The 17,283-nt window shown below is 49.7% G+C and overlaps 1 protein-coding gene across 2 annotated transcripts in view; it reads right to left on the bottom strand.

Annotated features, from left to right (window-relative positions):
* Cpt1a (carnitine palmitoyltransferase 1A) overlaps window positions 1-17,283 on the bottom strand; it is a 62,884-nt gene that overhangs the window by 7,958 nt on the left and 37,643 nt on the right. For both annotated transcript variants that reach the window (XM_038336968.1, XM_038336976.1), the window contains exons 7-15: window positions 15,662-15,739; window positions 14,547-14,654; window positions 13,979-14,066; window positions 10,693-10,888; window positions 8,573-8,761; window positions 7,844-7,949; window positions 4,043-4,159; window positions 782-946; window positions 33-167 (exon numbers count right to left, since the gene is read on the bottom strand). In XM_038336968.1, coding sequence (XP_038192896.1) covers window positions 33-167; window positions 782-946; window positions 4,043-4,159; window positions 7,844-7,949; window positions 8,573-8,761; window positions 10,693-10,888; window positions 13,979-14,066; window positions 14,547-14,654; window positions 15,662-15,739 — 1,182 coding nt within the window. The remainder of the gene's footprint in view (window positions 1-32; window positions 168-781; window positions 947-4,042; window positions 4,160-7,843; window positions 7,950-8,572; window positions 8,762-10,692; window positions 10,889-13,978; window positions 14,067-14,546; window positions 14,655-15,661; window positions 15,740-17,283) is intronic.

The following is a 17,283-nucleotide window of genomic DNA, read 5'->3' as shown; positions in this document are numbered from 1 at the left end:
CACCACGCTGTGTTCTGCCGTCATGACCTTACCGTTTTCGTGGGGTCCATCATAGCCATGACGAAGTTGCAGGACTCTGTGGTGCAGGAGCGCACGGTCTCTGTCCTACCCTCTCGGAAGAGCCGAGTCATGGAGGCCTCATATGTGAGGCAGAACTTGCCCATGTCCTAGGAAGGAAGGGAGCACAGTTCAGGGCTGACAGGCTGTAGTGACCATCTACGCCTACAGGGACAAGTGGCCAGGAGCGGGCTGGGAGGAGGAGGGAATCTGCCCTCCCACCCTGACTCTTTATTCAAAATTTAATCGTTGTGTGTTTGGGTGTGTTGCCTTCATGTACATTTGAGCAACACGTATGTGCCTGGTGTCCAGAGGCCAGAAGAGGTCATTAGATCCCGGAGGACTGGAGTTACAGATGACCGTGAGCTGACGTGTGAGTGCTTCTATTGAACCCAAGTCCTCTAAGCTGCTGAGCCATCTCCCCAGCCCCTACTCTAAGGTTTTACTGTTCATTTGTGGACGTCTCAAACTCTGTCTTGTCTATGACAGAAGCTAATGCCTGAGCAGGATTGTCAGTATAAAACAAGGGTGATCAGCAGTGTGATAGTCCATGCCTCGGTACCTCAGAGACCTGGGCGGGAAGTGCTGGTGTTTGGTGTCAGCTGCTCTTCACTCTGGGCTTTATACCTCTATACCTCCTCTGCCCACGAGGGAAACAGCCCAGGTGTGTGTGTGTGTGTGTGAGAGGACCCCAAGTGCCCACGATGAGCTCAGATCCTCTTACCCTGTAATGTGCCAGCTGCAGTGCCAGCTGGATGAAGGCATCGGGGCTCGTCCGGCACTTCTTGATCAACCCTTTGCCAAAGGTGTCAAATGGAAAGGAATGCAGGTCCACGTCATTTGCCAAAAGGCTGGCGCTGCTCAGGGAAGTCTCTATGACCTCCTGACACTGCAGGGAGAGGAGGCTCCACTCAGTGGGGAAGCACGACAGAACAGGGTGGGGCAGGACAGAACCGAGTTTGCAAATGTGTATTGCACATTCTCTGGGATTTTTCTGGAAAGGCTACCTGGAAACCCCAGTGAGGCAGAGCACAGCATCTCTACCTCACCCCAGGAGCAGTGGGGAAACCCAGTCTGAAACCACAGCTCCTGCAGCACATGAGACTGCTGTAGAGTGCAGAACAGTCCTTCACACACCGCAGGCAACATCATCAGAGCGGCTAGCGTTATGTGTAAGAAACTTCCAAGGCAACCCCTCTCCCATGCCCAGGTACTTGTTTGGAGTGTCTGGCAGGAGAGGGCAGCTACTCTGTGCCCTTGATAGGATGATGGCCCTGCTTTTTAAGGGGAAGGTTTTCTTTGATGAGATGGGCAGCTTCAGGAGGGGCTAAAAGGAGTAGCAATGAAGGAAGGGGACACCTGCCTAGCCAGCCAGATCAGATGAATTAACACTGAAGGTCACTTAGGTGACAAATGTCATAGATTACCCTCACATTTCTTGTAGTCATTTGTATGTGATTCTGCCCCAACCATAAGTAGCTTTGTCACCCTGGAAGATGCTAGGCTATGTGGGTAATGGAAGGGTACCAGAAAGCAGAACTCCATGTGAGGGGCGATGGGGTAGCCATCATGCAAGCTGAGTCAGACCGTCTTCTGGCACGGCTGCTCTTGGGGTCACAGGCTCCTGGAAACAAAGCTCACCCAGGCTCCGTGAGCAAGCCCCATACACTGATTTGCCATTGGGGTCTCCACAGGGAAAGGCTTCCCACAACTGAGATTCAAGGGAGCTTCAACAATAGTATGTCTGCTGCACAAAGCAAGACATTTTGAGGAAGATATTCTGGGAAAGGGGGACACGAAAACATGTCTTCTGGCTGCAACAGGACTGGTAAACTCAGAACTCACAGCCGCTGTGGCTGCCTGCACAAGATCAAGGCAGTTAACGCTGCATCAAGGAGCAGGGAGAGGCTCATGCAGCCCCAGCCTGAGCCGAGGCTTTACTGGCACCCATGACTGCTAGGGGTGGTGATGTCATTTTTCTTAGGGGTGAGACCAATGGGAGGTTTCCCATTTGGTGGCCAGCCCATACCCACGAGCACACTGGGAGCTCCAGTGGACTCAGTGGATTGTAGTTATTATTCTGTAGAGAATCTGGAGAGGTGCTCAGCAGTTAGAGTGTGTACTGCTGCTGCAGAGGACTCGAGTTCTGTTCCCAGCATCCATATCACAACTACTTGTGGCTCTACACATACCCACAGGGGCATGTACATGCATAATTAAAAGTAAAACTTATAAAGACATCATGAAATTGAGAGGGAGATGTGTCAGGGAGGATCCAGGGTGAGTTGGAGGGAGGAATAGATATAATCAAAATACATTGTTTCCATGTGTGAAATAATATTTTTTAAAGGACAATAAAGGGATCAGTGTTTGCCAGAGGTCAGGAGGGGGTTAGCAGGTAGAGGCCACGAACTATTTAGAGCAGTGACGGCTGTCTGATGCTTTGACAGGGGACACATAACACTGTATGACTGTCTAAACCTACACAACCTATGCCACGCAGGTGACCCTGTGTAAACAGGAATATGGTGATTTGCCAGGAAGCTTCAGAGACAGACCACCCTGGTAGGGATGCTGAGCAGCCAAACTGTGTGGTACCTGGGAAATACCTGCATCGTCCTCTTAATTCTGCCAAGAATCCAATACCTCTAACATACGGTGTGTTGAAGAGACCCAGTGAGCAATCCATGGCCTAGTCAGTTCCAGCCCTAGGCCAGGCTCTCCGCAGAAGTCATGTTTTTCCATGGATCCCATACTGCCCTGGGACCTCAGAACGCTGGATCTAGAACTTTACTACATAAAAAAGTACTTCCCGGGACCCAGAAATTCCCACCCTAATATCCCTTCTTCCCAGGGTGCCTATAAAAAAATCCTTTATTTTCCTTTAAAAAATATTGGGGCTGGAGTGATGGCTCAGAGGTTAAGACCACTGCCTGCTCTTCCAGAGGTCCTGAGTTCAATTCCCAGCAACCACATGGTGGCTCACAACCATCTGTAATGAGAAATGGTGCCCTCTTCGGGCCTGCAGGCATACAGACAGACTATTGTATACACAATAAATAAATAAACAAATAAATATTTAAAAAATATATAAAAAAATATTACACTTATAAAATTTCACAGGTATAAACTGCATCTCAGAATCTTATGTTGTTTTCTGAGACAAGGTCATAGCAGTTCTCCTGCCTCAGCACAGGGGCTGGGATGACAGAAGTAGGCCACCTTTACACAGCCCAAAAATATATATGGGGAGCCAATAATGTTTTAAGTTTTAAAAATTATAAACATCTGGGAGTGGGGGGGGGAGTGTGTGTGGCTCAGTAGGCAGAGAGCTTGCCTAGCTTGTACAAAGTCCGGGGTGCCATCCCTACAGCCAGAAAACCCAGGGTGTAGTGAACACCTGCCAGCCTAGCATATGAGAGTTTAAAAGTAGAAGCATCAGAAGTTCAAGGCTGTCCCTAGGGACACAGCAAGCTCCAGTTTAGCCTGGGCTACATGAGACTCTGTCTCAAAAACAACAACAAAAAACCCCAAACCATTTAGAGGATTTCAAATCAACATGACTTAGGGTTTTTGTTGTTGCTGCTGCTGCTGCTGTTGTTGTTTCAAGACAGGGTTTCTCTGAGTAGCTCTGGCTATCCTGGAACTCATTTTGTAGACCAGGCTGGCCTCGAACTCACATAGATCCACCTGCGTCTGCCTCCTGAGTGCTGGGATTAAAGATGTGCGCTACCACTGCCCAGCTGTGACTTATGTTTTTATCTCTATCTTCAAGTAAGTCATAAAAGCTCAGTGACTTCACAGCTGGAATCCGAACAGAGCCGGAAACTGAAGCCCCATTTCCCTCAGCAGCCCAGGCCCTTCCCATACTCTGGGCAAACAGCTTTCTCTCTGTCAACAGAGCTCAGGACAGCTTCAGGAGCACCATGGGAAAACTGAGCACTTCCACCCAGGTGAATGATGGTCTCTGGATCAGCGGACGTACCTCTTCTGGGATCTCCCACTGTAGCTTGGTGGGCTTGGGGATGTTGGGGTTGGTGTCTCCCCTACAATGTCCATCCTCTGCATAACACAACTGGAAGATGTCAGTGGCCATGACATACTGAGGAGAAAGAAGCAGAAAAGGAAGAGAAAACCCTAGTGAGTACAGTGTCTCCTCTATGCCCAGCATAGAACACACCTGGGACCAGTCTTGGGAGCAAGGGCAACACTTTCCCCAGTGCCCACCATCTGGGTGGGTGGTGGGTGCCCATTTCAGTTCAACCCGCACAAAATAAATCTTAAAAACCCAAAACGGCAGAGACCAGGAAGCTCCCAGACAGCTGATGTGTGGTTTCTAGAGGCCTGGCCCTGGGAGGGTAAAACTGTGGCTCTAAACCACACAACGGGTCACGGCCTCAGCATCTCCAGCGTCCACCTGCACAGCCTTTGGGTGTCCTCTGTAATACCAGAGTAGTGCAGGCATTTCCCAGGATGCTGCTTCTCATCTCGGAACCAGCCCCGTGGCAATGTGGCCCTGTGCCTTCAGGATGAGAGCCGGGTCCCCAGCACTATCCCAGGCTCCTAGGCTCCATTTAAGAGCCTTAGTCACTCCATCATATGGACAGAAAACTAAATGCTGATTCTACTAGTATCCTTGGCCTAAGATTTTCCTTCCTTAACCTTATCTTAATCAGACCTACTTTAAAATATTAGTCTGAGGGTTGGAGATGACTCAGCCGCAGAGTGCCCTCTGTGCTTATTACTCTGACAGAAGTTTAGGGTCTGGTTCCCAGCTCACAGCCATCTGTATCTCCAGCTCCAATGGATCTGCTGCCCCCTTTTGGCTGCTGCATGTACTGCACTCATATGCACATACACACTAAACCTTAAAAATCAGAGAGACTATGCGGCTATCTTATCGACTTCTCTTTCTTCTTTATCTCTTTTTTTCATGCTTTTGAGGTTTTGTTTGTCCGTTTTAATATGTGGCTCTGATTGCCTTCAAGTTTTCAGTAATCCTCCTGTCTCAGCCTCTTGAGTGCTGGAATTACAGGTGTATGCCACCATTTGTCCTCTTATGCAAGCTGCCTGGGTCCCAGAAATCTCCATGACCCAACAACAGCTCTGTGCATGTGTTCCTGGGATATTCTGATGGGCACAGCCTCTGTTGGGCTGTGCAGGGCTTCCCAGGGACATATGTGTGGGGGCTAATGGAGGTGAGGCATCTGTACTTGTGGGCTGACAGAGTCCACACTTCTGCTGGCATCAGGGCCTGGTGGGGACAAGACCTTCCCCCTCCAGAAGGAGGGCAGAGCGCGTGCACAAGCAGGAAGACACAGCATGCACTCTGCAGCTGATTTTGCACCATGGGAGAGAAATCCTGGGTACAGCACTGCAAGAAGAAACCAAGACTCAAACAGAAGACCCTCCCACATCACAAAAAAAGTCTTAGCTGGGTGTGGCAGCACACAGCTGTACTCCCAGCAGCACTCTGGAGGCTGAGGTAGGAGGATTGCCATGGATTGGAAAATGGTGAGACTCTTGGAAGAGAGGGAGAGAACATCTCTAGTCTGAAATCTAAAAATTTAAACTTTGTTGGGAGTTGCATCAGCATTTAAAGTTCTTCTGATTTCTGAAACACAGACACTTGACTGAGGAGCCAATGCAGAAATGTCAGATCTGCACTCTGGTCCCAAGGACAATCTCCTTTTCTTTTTTCTCTGCCCGTTTTGTAGTTCAAGCTGGTCTCAAGCTTGACCCTCGTACCTCAGTCTCCTGGGCACTAGGGGGCCAGTTATGTATCCTCACACCCCCTCTGTATTTCTGAAAGCTGAGTTGGGAGAGAGGGCAGGGGCAGAGAAGTGGTGGCCTTCAAGTAACCCTAAAGGGATTTTAGTAATTTTAGTAAACAAATGTTTCCAGTTTGGGCTGGAGAGAAGGCTCAGTGATGTGGGAGGGTCTTCTGTTTCAGTTGATTTCATTGGTTAATACAGAAACTGCCTGGTCCATTTGATTGGCCAGCCCTTAGGTGGGCAGAGTAGACAGAACAGAATGCTGGGAAGGGAAGTTAATAAATGGCCATGCCTCTGCTCTCTGAGCCAGACTGCCATGCCTCTCCTCAGGGAGAGAGATGCGATGAAGCCAGCCGCCAGGACAGACATGCTGAATCTTTCCCGGTAAGACACCGCTCGTGGTGTTACATAGATTATTAGATATGGGTTAGTCAAGATGTGAGAATTAGACGATAAGAGGCTGGAACTAATGGGCCAGGCAGTGTTTAAAAGAATAAAGTTTGTGTGTTATTTCGGGTGTAAAGCTAGCCGTGCAGGAGCCAGGCAGCCGGGATCCAGGTGGCAGGAACGCAGCCCGCCGCTCCACACTACAGCTCAGCAGTTTAAGAGCACTGGCTGCTCTTCCAAAGGACATGGGTTCAATTCTTGGCACCCATGTGCAGCTCACAACCGTCTGTAACTGCAGTTCCAGGGGATCTGACACCCTCACATAGGCATACATTTTGTCAAAACACCAATGCACATAAAATAAAAATAAATAAATCATCAAAAAGTTAAAAAAAAAGCTGGGATGTGGTGGTACATGCTTTTAATCCCAGCACGTGAGAGGCAGAGGCTGTAGGAACTCTGTGAGTTTGAGTCCAGCCCGGTCTACAAAGTGAGATTCAAGACAATAACAGCTGTTTTACAGAGAAACCCTGTCTCAAAACCAAAAAACGGTAACACAAGTTTTCAATAAGATACATCTCCTTAAAATTTTTCACTCAGTTATTAATTTAATTATTCCGACGTGTGTGAGTGTACGCATGACCCATTCAGCTTCTGCCTTCCTGTTCAGAGATTGAACTCAGATCATCAGGCCTTCATGGCAAGTGCCTTACCTTGTTAGCGTCTCTCTGGCCACTTGTACACTTCCATTTTGTAAGCCAAAACTTTAAGTCAGGCCTGGCAGTAAAGCCTATAAATCTCTGATACTCAACAGGTTGAAGCAGGAGGATTCCAGGTCTGAGCCTAGGCAACTGAGTGAGTTCAAGTCTAACATGTTTAATTTAGTGAGACCTGGTCTCACTAAATTATTGGCTGGGATTATAGACTTGGTGTGGAATACCTGCCTAGCATGTGTGAGGCCCTGGATTTAATCCCCAGCATCTCACACTCACACACTCAGATTTTAACATGTGTCTTTCTGTTTGCCCTCAAACTAGAGTAAGTGGGAAAACCAGGAAGTCTACCAGTAAGTGTATTATTTCAGAACGACCCAAGCTGTGCGAGCGGAGTCACTGTGTGGCTTCGGTTCCATCAAGAGACATCACATGTGCCTATACCTAAGGAACATTAAGTTCCAGGAAACCAAGACTCAAATGCCTGTAACTTCCTGCGTGGTACCAACACAAGTAAAGAACTATGTGCTGTGGTTTGAATGTGAGAAGTCCCCACAGACTCGTGTGTTTTAACACAAGCCCCGCAGCCGGAAGCACTGCTTTGGATGCTCTGGACTCTAGAAGGAGTACGCTACTGGAGCAGGCTTTGAGCTCCACAGACAGGGCCCTGCTTCCTGCTGCCCTGGGAAGCGGGCGAGCAGCCCCCACATTCCACTGCCACACCAGGCCAGTCCTGTCAAAGCCTAAGCTGAAAGAAACCTCTCCCCCCTTCCTCAGGTTATTTGGTCACAGACAAGAAATGTAACTGATACAGAGAAAATCAGACAAATACAGCCAAGTTCAAGTGGGTCTGGGCTGGGCTCCCCAGTGCACCTTCCATATTCAGCAACAGGTAAGAAGGGTGTGGCTCACCTCCCACAGATGGCCCACAATGGGCGCGTCCGCCCAGGAGTGCTCTGCGTTCATGCCTATCTTGCTGTTTTTGAAGACAACAAATGTGAGGGACTTGTCAAACCACCTACAGAAGAAAGCATGGTCATGGCTTCCAGCCTTACATAGACACCAGACTCCAAAAGCTGTATGTGTGTTTCTTTCTGCATGGACCAGTGACTTCTCCCTGCCCCTGACAGTGATTTCTCCAGGTTTATATACCCCAGGAAGGTGACAATAAAGGGACACAAAGGACACAATCATTCATCTCTTCTTGTACCAGAGATAAAATGCAACATGTGTGTCCTGAGACCAGAGCGGCACTGACTACTATATCGTGGACTAGCACGTGCCCCTTCCAGCCAGGCCTGGGAGGTGTCTCCTCACTTTACAGCCCTGGAAAGGGGATCCAGGAAGGAGGACCCCAGCAGCTGCGCAACCACAACCAAGGCCAGTGCCAGCTCCTGGGACAGACCCCGCTCTGCACTGTGAGAGCCCAGTGACGCAGGGTTGAGAAGAGTGGTGGGGCGCGCAAAGGAAGGGATCAGCTCCTGGCCTGGTCTGTGCATGGGTGAGTGTGTGGAGGGAGCAAGCAGAGCCTTCACAGACAACTGTTGTGGTGGGTTCAGACTTGGGGAAGCTGCTCCAAAGCGTACCTGAGACATCTCCCACAATTCCCCACCAACCTTGGAGATAGAAGGGAGAGGGTACCTGTCAAAACATTTGCCGTGCAGCAGAGACTTGGCGTAGCTGTCTATGGATGCCTCCGGGTCCTCCTCCCTGTAACCCTGCTCTGATTCATCCAACGTCACAAAGAATGCCGCCTTTTCCACAGCGTCCAGGGACTGCTTATTTTTCCCACGTGCAAAATAGGTCTGCCGACACTTTGCCCAGGGTACTCTGTGGCAAGAAATAAATGCATCTAAAGAAAGTTGCCCTGGGTAGACAGATGGCTCAGTGGACAGCCGTACTTGCTTGTCGGCATGAGAACCTGAATTTCATCCCCAGAACCCATGTAAAAGAGCCAGGTGTGGCAGTACATGCTCACAATCCCAGGCTTGGGGAGACAAAAAGTCACACTCCTCAGGGTTCACTGGCCAGCCAGGCCACCCAAACTGACAAGCTCCAGGCTGGTGAGACTCTGTCTCCAAAATCAATTTGGATGGTTAATGCTTGAAAAACAACATCCAAAGTGTGCATACTCAAACATGTGCACGCGCGCACGCATGCTCGTACACACGCACAGATACCAAAGACAGTTGACTAGCCATGGGATTTGGATTAAATCAACAATAAATGCTCAGAATGTAGTCCAGTCTGTGTCTGCAGCTGCCAGGGAGGGGCACCCTTCCCTGTCCTACAGAAGCCACAACAAATGCTGAAGGACTTGGCCCTTGAACCAGCCTCTGCCTTGAGCCTCTCTGAAGACATGAGTCACGGATCTCTTCAGCACAATAAACCCATCTTTCAGATGAGGAAACCTGAGGCACAGAGAACAGGCCACAACTACTTTGGAGCAGGGAAGGAGTGAAACCATCCGGTCCTGAACCCAGATCACATGATACTACCAAGATGACCATCCTATGCCCACCACACTGTTGACATTGGTGTGAGGCCCACATCCCTTCAAAGACCCCTGCAGGAGCTTCCTCTCATTGCTCCGGGGTCCCTTACTCGGTCCTTAGCCTCCAGGTCTTCTGCTCCATTGCCTGCCTCCACCCCACACTCTCCAAGTTTTGGTGTGAACACCTACAAATGCCATATGTCCCCAAGGCACCGTAGCCCTCAAGGCAGGAGATGAAACTGGTTTCTCAGTCCCAGGCTCCCAACGCCAAACAGCACACAGTCCTGTTTCTCCTGAGTGCCTGGAGCAACTCCTGATTAAAGCGTTTGGCCCTGGCCTTGGCTGCAGCTGCAGCTTCAGAGCGGCTGTGGGGCTCTGTGGAAGGCAGTCTTTTGTGAAATGTCCACTACTTTTGGCTTCAGAGAGACAAATCCCCTCCCCACTTTCTTGTTCCACCTGCTCCTTACTCTGCACGAGGCAGGGCACAGGGCAGTTTCTCTTTCTCACAGTGAACCAGAGACTCTGATCTAACCCCTTGGGTCTCTTGGAGCTGGCCTTGAAGACACTCTCACTGAAGAGGGGTAAGGGAGAGCCAGCTCAGAAGCATGAGGATCTGTGGCCATTTGCCATCGTCCTAGAACTGAGGAGGTGGAGCCAAGAGGATCCCTAGAGCACACTGGTTTGTCAGAATAGCCAATCAGTGAGCTCCAGGTTCTGGGGCAACCTTGTCTCAAAAAAAAAAAAAAAAAAAAAAAGATGGCGAGCAATAGCTGAAGACCCCTGCACGCACATACACTACTCATACACGTACAAAATACAAAGCAAGTCTCCCTAGCTGGGGGCTAGCTCAGTGGTGGAGCACTGCCTCAGACAGAGAAATCAAGAAATAAAGGAAGTTAGCTGGATGTTGGTGGTACAGGACTTTATCCAAGCATGTAGGAGGTGGAGGCAGGAGGACCCCAGTTTTAAGACCAGCTTCAGCCACACAGCAAGTCTGAGGCCAAGTATGCCCATAGCCCCACGCAAAAGGCTACACCTTCACTTGCACCGAGCGCCCTTGTGTTATTCCCTACTGCTATAGACCTGCTGTCATGTGCTGAATCCCACTGTCTGTGTGACTCACATCCAGGAGTGAGATGTGACACCATGACAGTGCTCTGGCTGCTTTGGTGCTACTTCCAGTATCCGTGGGATGGACCCTGTTCAGGAAGAGCTCCTCGGAGCACTGTGAAGCCCAGTCCCAGGAAGGGTTTGCAAGGCCACGCACCTGTCTGCAGCTGTGAGGGCAGCCAGCTTGGCTTCCCCGGGCTGCGGCTCTGAGGGGTCATCCAGGATGTACTGCATCTGCTGCTCCAGCTCTCGGGGCCTCAGCAGCCTCCCATCATGGTAGAGCCAGACTTTGAAGTAGCGGCCCCTGTGGTACACGACAATGTGCCGGCTGTCCTTGATGTGCTGGATGGTGTCTGAGGTGGTGAGGACACAAAGGGAGAGACAGCAAGTCAGAAGGCCTTGGTGGGAGCCTCAGAGCTGAGGGTTTGGCTTTTTGAAAGAGGATCTCATGTAGCCCAGGCTGGACTCCAACTCCCTATACAGATAGCCAACGACGACCCTAGACTCCCGATCCTCGGCCCTCTACCTCCTGAGTGCTAGGATCACAGCTGTGTGGCCCTTGATTCCAAACTGAATCAATCTTTGACTCAACCAGTCCTCCATCTGTTTCCTCATCTATGAAACAAGGCTGGCAGGCACGCTGGTTTGGATGGATGTTTCCCAGAGTCATGGGCATCTGACTACTTGGTTCCCTGTTGGTAGCTACCTGGGTAGGATCAGAGATGTCCTTTGGGATGGGCACAAGCCTTCCCACCCTCCCCAGTGCGTCTCCTGTGCTTCCTGTGGGTGGAGAGGGACGTGAGCTCTTAGCTCCAGCACCATGCCTGCCTGCTGCCATGCTCCCCTGGATGATAGGGATGGACTCAATGTCTCTGGAACCGTCAGCCCCTGATACACCCTCCTCCTATAGGCTGCTTTGGACAGGTATTTTATCACAGCGGGAAATAATACAGCAGTCTCCCCTATGAATGAACACCGGGTTCCCATAGTGCTCATGAGTCCAAAGCACCCAAGCCACGTGGTTCTATAAGAGGACATCCTGGAAAATGTTCTGATGAAGAAAGTGGAAATTTCCAGCATGAAAGCCGTTTCAGGGGATGGAGGGATGTCTCAGTGGTTAAGAGCACTTGCTCTTCCACAGGGCCAGAGATCAGTTCACAATACCCACATCAGGTGGCTCACAACCGCCTGTATCTCCAGCTCCAGGGCATCTGGTGCCCTCTTCTGGCCACCTCACACATACATTTAAAGAGACAGACACATAAAAATAAAAAGCAAAAATAAATCTTAAAACAATGAAATATTTCAACCAGGCATGATGGTGCACCTCCTAGGAGAATCGGTAGTCCAAGGCCAGTCTTAGCTACATATCAAGTTAGAAGCTAGCCTCGTCGGAGACATAAGACCCTGTCTTAAAAAAAAAAGGCGGGAGCCGGGTGGTGGTGGCGCACGCCTTTAATCCCAGCACTCGGGAGGCAGAGGCAGGCGGATCTCTGTGAGTTCGAGACCAGCCTGGTCTACAAGAGCTAGTTCCAGGATAGGCTTCAAAGCTACAGAGAAACCCTGTCTCGAAAAACCAAAAAAAAAAAAAAAAAAAAAAAAAAAAAGAGGCAAAAAGGCGGGGGGGGGGGGGGAGATGACTTGTGGGTAAAATCCCTTGCAGCACAATCCTGGTGATGCGGATTTGATCTCTAGAACCCATGTAAATGCAGAAGCTGTGAGTCAGCCCCACGGTACTGTCATCTGAGTAGCACATGAACACTGCAGTGTCGCTGTGACCCTCCCACAATCATACAAACACAATGAAGAAACTTTAAAAGGATTAACAACAAAAAAGGCTGGTTATGGCAGTGCACACCTTCAATCCCAGCACTAAGGAGGCAGAGGAAGAGGCAGGTGGATCTTTGTGAATGCAAGGCCAGCCTGGTCTACATGGGGGGGGGGGTCTAGAATATGAGACCCTATCTCAAAAGAAGAAAGCAAACACATTGGACAACTAAGCAGCAAGACCCTGGACACTAACGTGTGGCGTATATGATCCCACTAGGCACAGTCCATTTTAATAAATTGTTTCTGTTTTTGAGACAGGGTTTCACTAAGTAGTCTTAGCTGACCTAGAACTTACTGTGTAGGCCAGGCTGGACTCAGAGATCCACCTGCCTCAGCCTCCTGAATGCTGAGATTTTAATATTCATGATCACTACTGTTAAAAACCATGGCAGGACCAGCGAGGTAAAAGCATTTGCTACCTAGCCTGACCCCAACACAGTGAAGAAAAGAACCAACTCCCTCAAGACACCCTCTGTGGCATGCATTTTTAGAGGGTCTTTCAAATTTTTAAAAATTACATTATTCATTTATCTTGTGTGGGGATGCAAACATGTGAGGAGAGGCGTGCCATGGTACACATGGAGAGGACAGCCTGTGGAAGGAGGTTCTCTCCTTCTACCACAAGGGTTCCTGGGATCAAACACAAGTACCAGGCTTGGGGACAGGCACACTTACATGCTGAGTCATTTTGCAAGCCCTGAAGGGCATCCTTGACTCCAGTCCCCTTCTCCAGCTCGTGACCTGGCTGACAGAGGGTAAGTGATCTGCTCCCTCACATGTCCCTGCATCCCATGATGCTTTGCTCTTCCACCGCCCAGAAACAATGGACTACAGCCTCTGGAACCATGAGGCAGACTAAATCTTTTCTCCCCTAAGTGGTTTTTGCTCAGGTATTTCATCACAATGTTATAAGGTGACCAATACTGTACATTTGAACCCTGCAGGCCTGCATGGTACCAGCTGGTATCCATTCTCCCTCTTTTTCAAGGATGTCATAGGTTAGAAGGCAGATTATATAACCATGCTTCCCAGGCCAGGAGGCCAAAGGCAAGAAGCTGGGCCATGATCCAGCTCCTCAGTCATGAGTATTTTACAGTAAACCCGGCATGTGGGCCAGAGGAAGATGTCCAAGGGAATATTCCAGCAGGTCTGGGAAAAATGCCCATGAATGGAACTCTGAACTGAAGAAATATTAAAATCTGGAACTGACCCACTGTCTAGACCTAGTAAAGACAAAGGAAATCCAGGCTGGAGCTGGCGTTCAGTTGGTAGTGCTCTTGTCTAGTGTATACGGAACCCATGGTTCTTTTCCTACACAATATACTCCAGACACAGTGACACATGCCTGTAATCCCAGTGGGAGCAAGAGGAGCAGAAACTTAAGGTCATCCTCAACTATATATTGCTTTAGTTCATCCTAGAACACATGAGATCCTGTTTCCAAACCATGACCAACGACAAAAAGAGGGATTCCAAGAGGGTACCACCTGCAGATCCTCCTACACCGACACACTGCAGATTATACTACCCCCAATGTTCCCTAATGTTTCCTGGTTCTGAGCAGTAGAATGACCACTCTGGGTCCCAGGGGAGCCCTGGTGAGCACCACCTACCTGTCTCCTCCCCGGGTATACGGGAGGTGTTGAAGAGTCGCTCCCACTGGGCAGAGCAGAGCGGAATCGTGTTTCCCAGAAGACGAATCTGTAATAAAAATGTGTTTAAAAACAAAAGGCAAAAATCCCACAGGAAAACTTTAAATGGAGCTGATTAAAATGCTGACTATTTCCTGTGCATACTGCCCAGTCTGACTTCATCATCTCCAGTTGTCCCCTGGGGTAGCACCTGAGGGACTTGCTGAGCTGTGCCAGGGTACTACAGTTCCTTTCAGAGAAACACTTAAACCACCAGAGGTTATGAAAGAAACGGTTCTCTTGAGCAGTTCACCAGCACGCCACATACATGTGCACGAGTTGGCCCTCTCATCCCCCAGGAACTGAACGCAAGTACTCAGCCATTTCAAGTCTCTCACTGATTAGGCCTGTTAGTGAGCCCCAGTTACCCGCCTGCCTCTGGTCCCAGTGCTGGGATTCCAACCCGTACACCAATGCGTCTGGCTGGGTGTCACTAGCAGTTTGTCACCTGAGCCACCTCTCTAAAGATCTGAGAGAGAAGTTTACATACGGGCTTGAGCTCCTCACGGTCCAGCTTGCGACGATACAGCAGCATGGCGTGGATAGTGTTGCCGGCTCTTGCCGCCTGAATGTGGGTTGGGGTGATGTACAGCATCTCCTGGGAGGGGGGTGACAGCAAAGAGTTCTCATGGGGATGGCATGGTGATTTGTACACATGGTCGAGGCCCCCCATGACACCAAGGTGTTCCTACAGCCCCGCTCAGTTACCACAACAGCCCTGCTCAGTTACCACAACAGCTCTGCTTTCTATATTTGCTTTAGGTTCTGGTTTTTGGAGACCAGGTTATATTATATGCTCAGGTTCCTGAGAGCAAGGATTAAAGGCATGTGTCGCTATGCCTGACTTTATAACTTAATAAATTGTTATTTGATTTTCTCATATTTTGACAGTTTTGTTATTGTTTCAAGTCTATTGGGTTTTGGCAGATTGAATTTGTTTTTTTTCTTTATATCTGTGTGGTTAAGTGTATGTGTGTGCAGGTGCCCAGAGGGACCAGAAGAGGACATTAGATCCCCTGCAACTGGAATTACAAATGGTCTGAACCACCTGACATGTATGCTGGGAACCGAACCTGGGTCCTTTGGAAGAGCATCAAGTGCTCTGAACCTGCCATCTTTCTAGCCCCAAGGAAGGCCTTGAACTCCATATGTAGCCAAGGATAACCCTGAACTCCTGATCCCCCTGTCTCTAGCTCCCCAGTGCTGGTCCCACAAGTTCTAAATTTGTTACTGTTCTACTACAACCCCAGCCTCCATCTGTTCTTGGGCTATTAAATGCCAGCAGGATTTTGCTGGTCATGGTGGTGTACACCTTTTCTACCAGGTTCAAGGCTAGACAGGGCTTACTAAGCAAGTGCTATTTGCTGTGAATATGCTTTGCAATACAAAGGTGTTCGTACTGTTGGGTAGAGGGCAGGGATCCCACAGGCACAGGGGGATCTAACACATGGGCCCTAGGTGGGATCTTCACATAACATGAAGTCATGGACAACAGAGGCAGGAGCAAGAAGAGAGACATCCACCCCAAGCTTTCCCAGGCGGCTAGCAGCGCTGTCCAGCACAATGAAGGCGCCTTGGCTGCAGCGGGACGGAAGACCCACTCACCATAGCGTAGTAGTTGCTGTTGACCATTAGTGGCCCTCGGCCCCGCAGGTAGATGTACTCCTCCCACCAGTCACTCACCTACGGAGCAAACACAAACAAGACAGGGTGCTGAGCAGAAGCCATGAAGCTGCCTTCCCTGGACCAGCCTGCTCTAGAAGTACACACAACTTTCTGGAAGATTCCAGCATATCTGTCTTAAGCAGAGAGGAAACACGGAGTTGAGAAACACACCGGTCTTAAGGGGAGACCTGGCTAGACAGCAGATCATCACTGCACAGTCACTTAAAGAAAAAGGGTCCGGGCTGGGGATGTAGTGCAGCTGCTAGAATGCTTGCTCCCTAGCACTGCACAGAACTGGACACTGATGCACACACAGGCAGGGGGATGGGGAGTTCCAGGCTACAGCCAGTTCAAGACCGCTACACAGCAGGTTCCAGGCTGGCCTGGGAGCCACATGAGACGGAAAGCGTAACTGTGAAGTGTCCTGGCTGAGAGTGGGGTGCAGTGTGCATGCTTGTCTGACTCAGGCCTCGGGTCCCATCCCCAGCACTGCAGAAATAAAAAATAACACAGATGACCCCAAATCTCCCCAAGGACCTATTTTCCCCTTCCTGATGCCTGGGTATGTCCCAGAGCCACAGCAGTAAGTCAGAGACAGCCTGTGTTGTCTTTACTCTCCAGAGTGCCCATTGCAATGCCACCCAGCAAATGCCCATTCGCGATCCATGTTGAGCATTGTGTTGGGGTGCACAGCAGTCCAGCTGGCCTATGATTAAAACCAGAACATGACAGCCCCTTATGACCTGGGAGTCTTGTGGAGTCCTGCCCTCCCAGGCATAGGGCCTGTGTCTGGGACACTCTGTTGGTTCTATCTGATCCTTTTCTCTGCTTCTTTTTGCCTCTTTCTCTGTTTGTTTTTGTCTATTATTTGTGGTTATTACATTGTTTTTTTCTTTTTTGAGACATGTAGCCCTGGCTGTCCTGGAACTCCCTCTGTAGACCAGGCTGGCCTCGCACTCAGAGATCCCCCTGCCTCTGCCTCCTGAGTACTGGGATTAAAGGCGTGCACCACCGTACCCAGCTAGGATTTTTTTCATATGTGTGTTTGCCTGCTTATATGTTCTGTGCAGCATGTGTGTGCCTGGTACCTATTGAGGTCAGAAGAGGATGTTGGATCCCCTGGCACTGGGGTTATAGATGATTGTGAGATATCATGTGGGTGCTGGGAATCAAACCCAGGTCCTCTGCAAGAACAAGTGCTCTTAACTGCTGACTCATCTCTACGGCCTCTTGGTTTTTTTTTTTTTTTTTTTTTTTTTAGCAGGATCTCATGCATTCCAGGCTCGCCCTGAACTCTATATAACCAGATGACCTTGGACTTTGATCTTCCTGCTTCTCTCCGAAGCCCTGGGAATAGTCTGTGCCACCAAAACAGGCGCAGGGCTGGGAACTGAACCCAGGGCATTGTGTACCATAATTAAGGACTCTCTCAGCTGCGTGTCCTTTCCAGCCCTTAGATTTTGTTTGAGGGACTAGAGAGATCTCTCAGTAGTTAAGAGTGTGTTCTGATCTTGCAGAGATCAGAAGTTTGGCTCTCAGAACCCATGTTGGGTAGCTCATAA

Source organism: Arvicola amphibius, chromosome 1 (assembly GCF_903992535.2).
Source record: "Arvicola amphibius chromosome 1, mArvAmp1.2, whole genome shotgun sequence".
NCBI classification, from domain to species: domain Eukaryota; kingdom Metazoa; phylum Chordata; class Mammalia; order Rodentia; family Cricetidae; genus Arvicola; species Arvicola amphibius.
The sequence above is the reverse complement of the archived record's forward strand: the minus strand, read 5'-3'. Positions and strand labels throughout refer to the sequence as shown.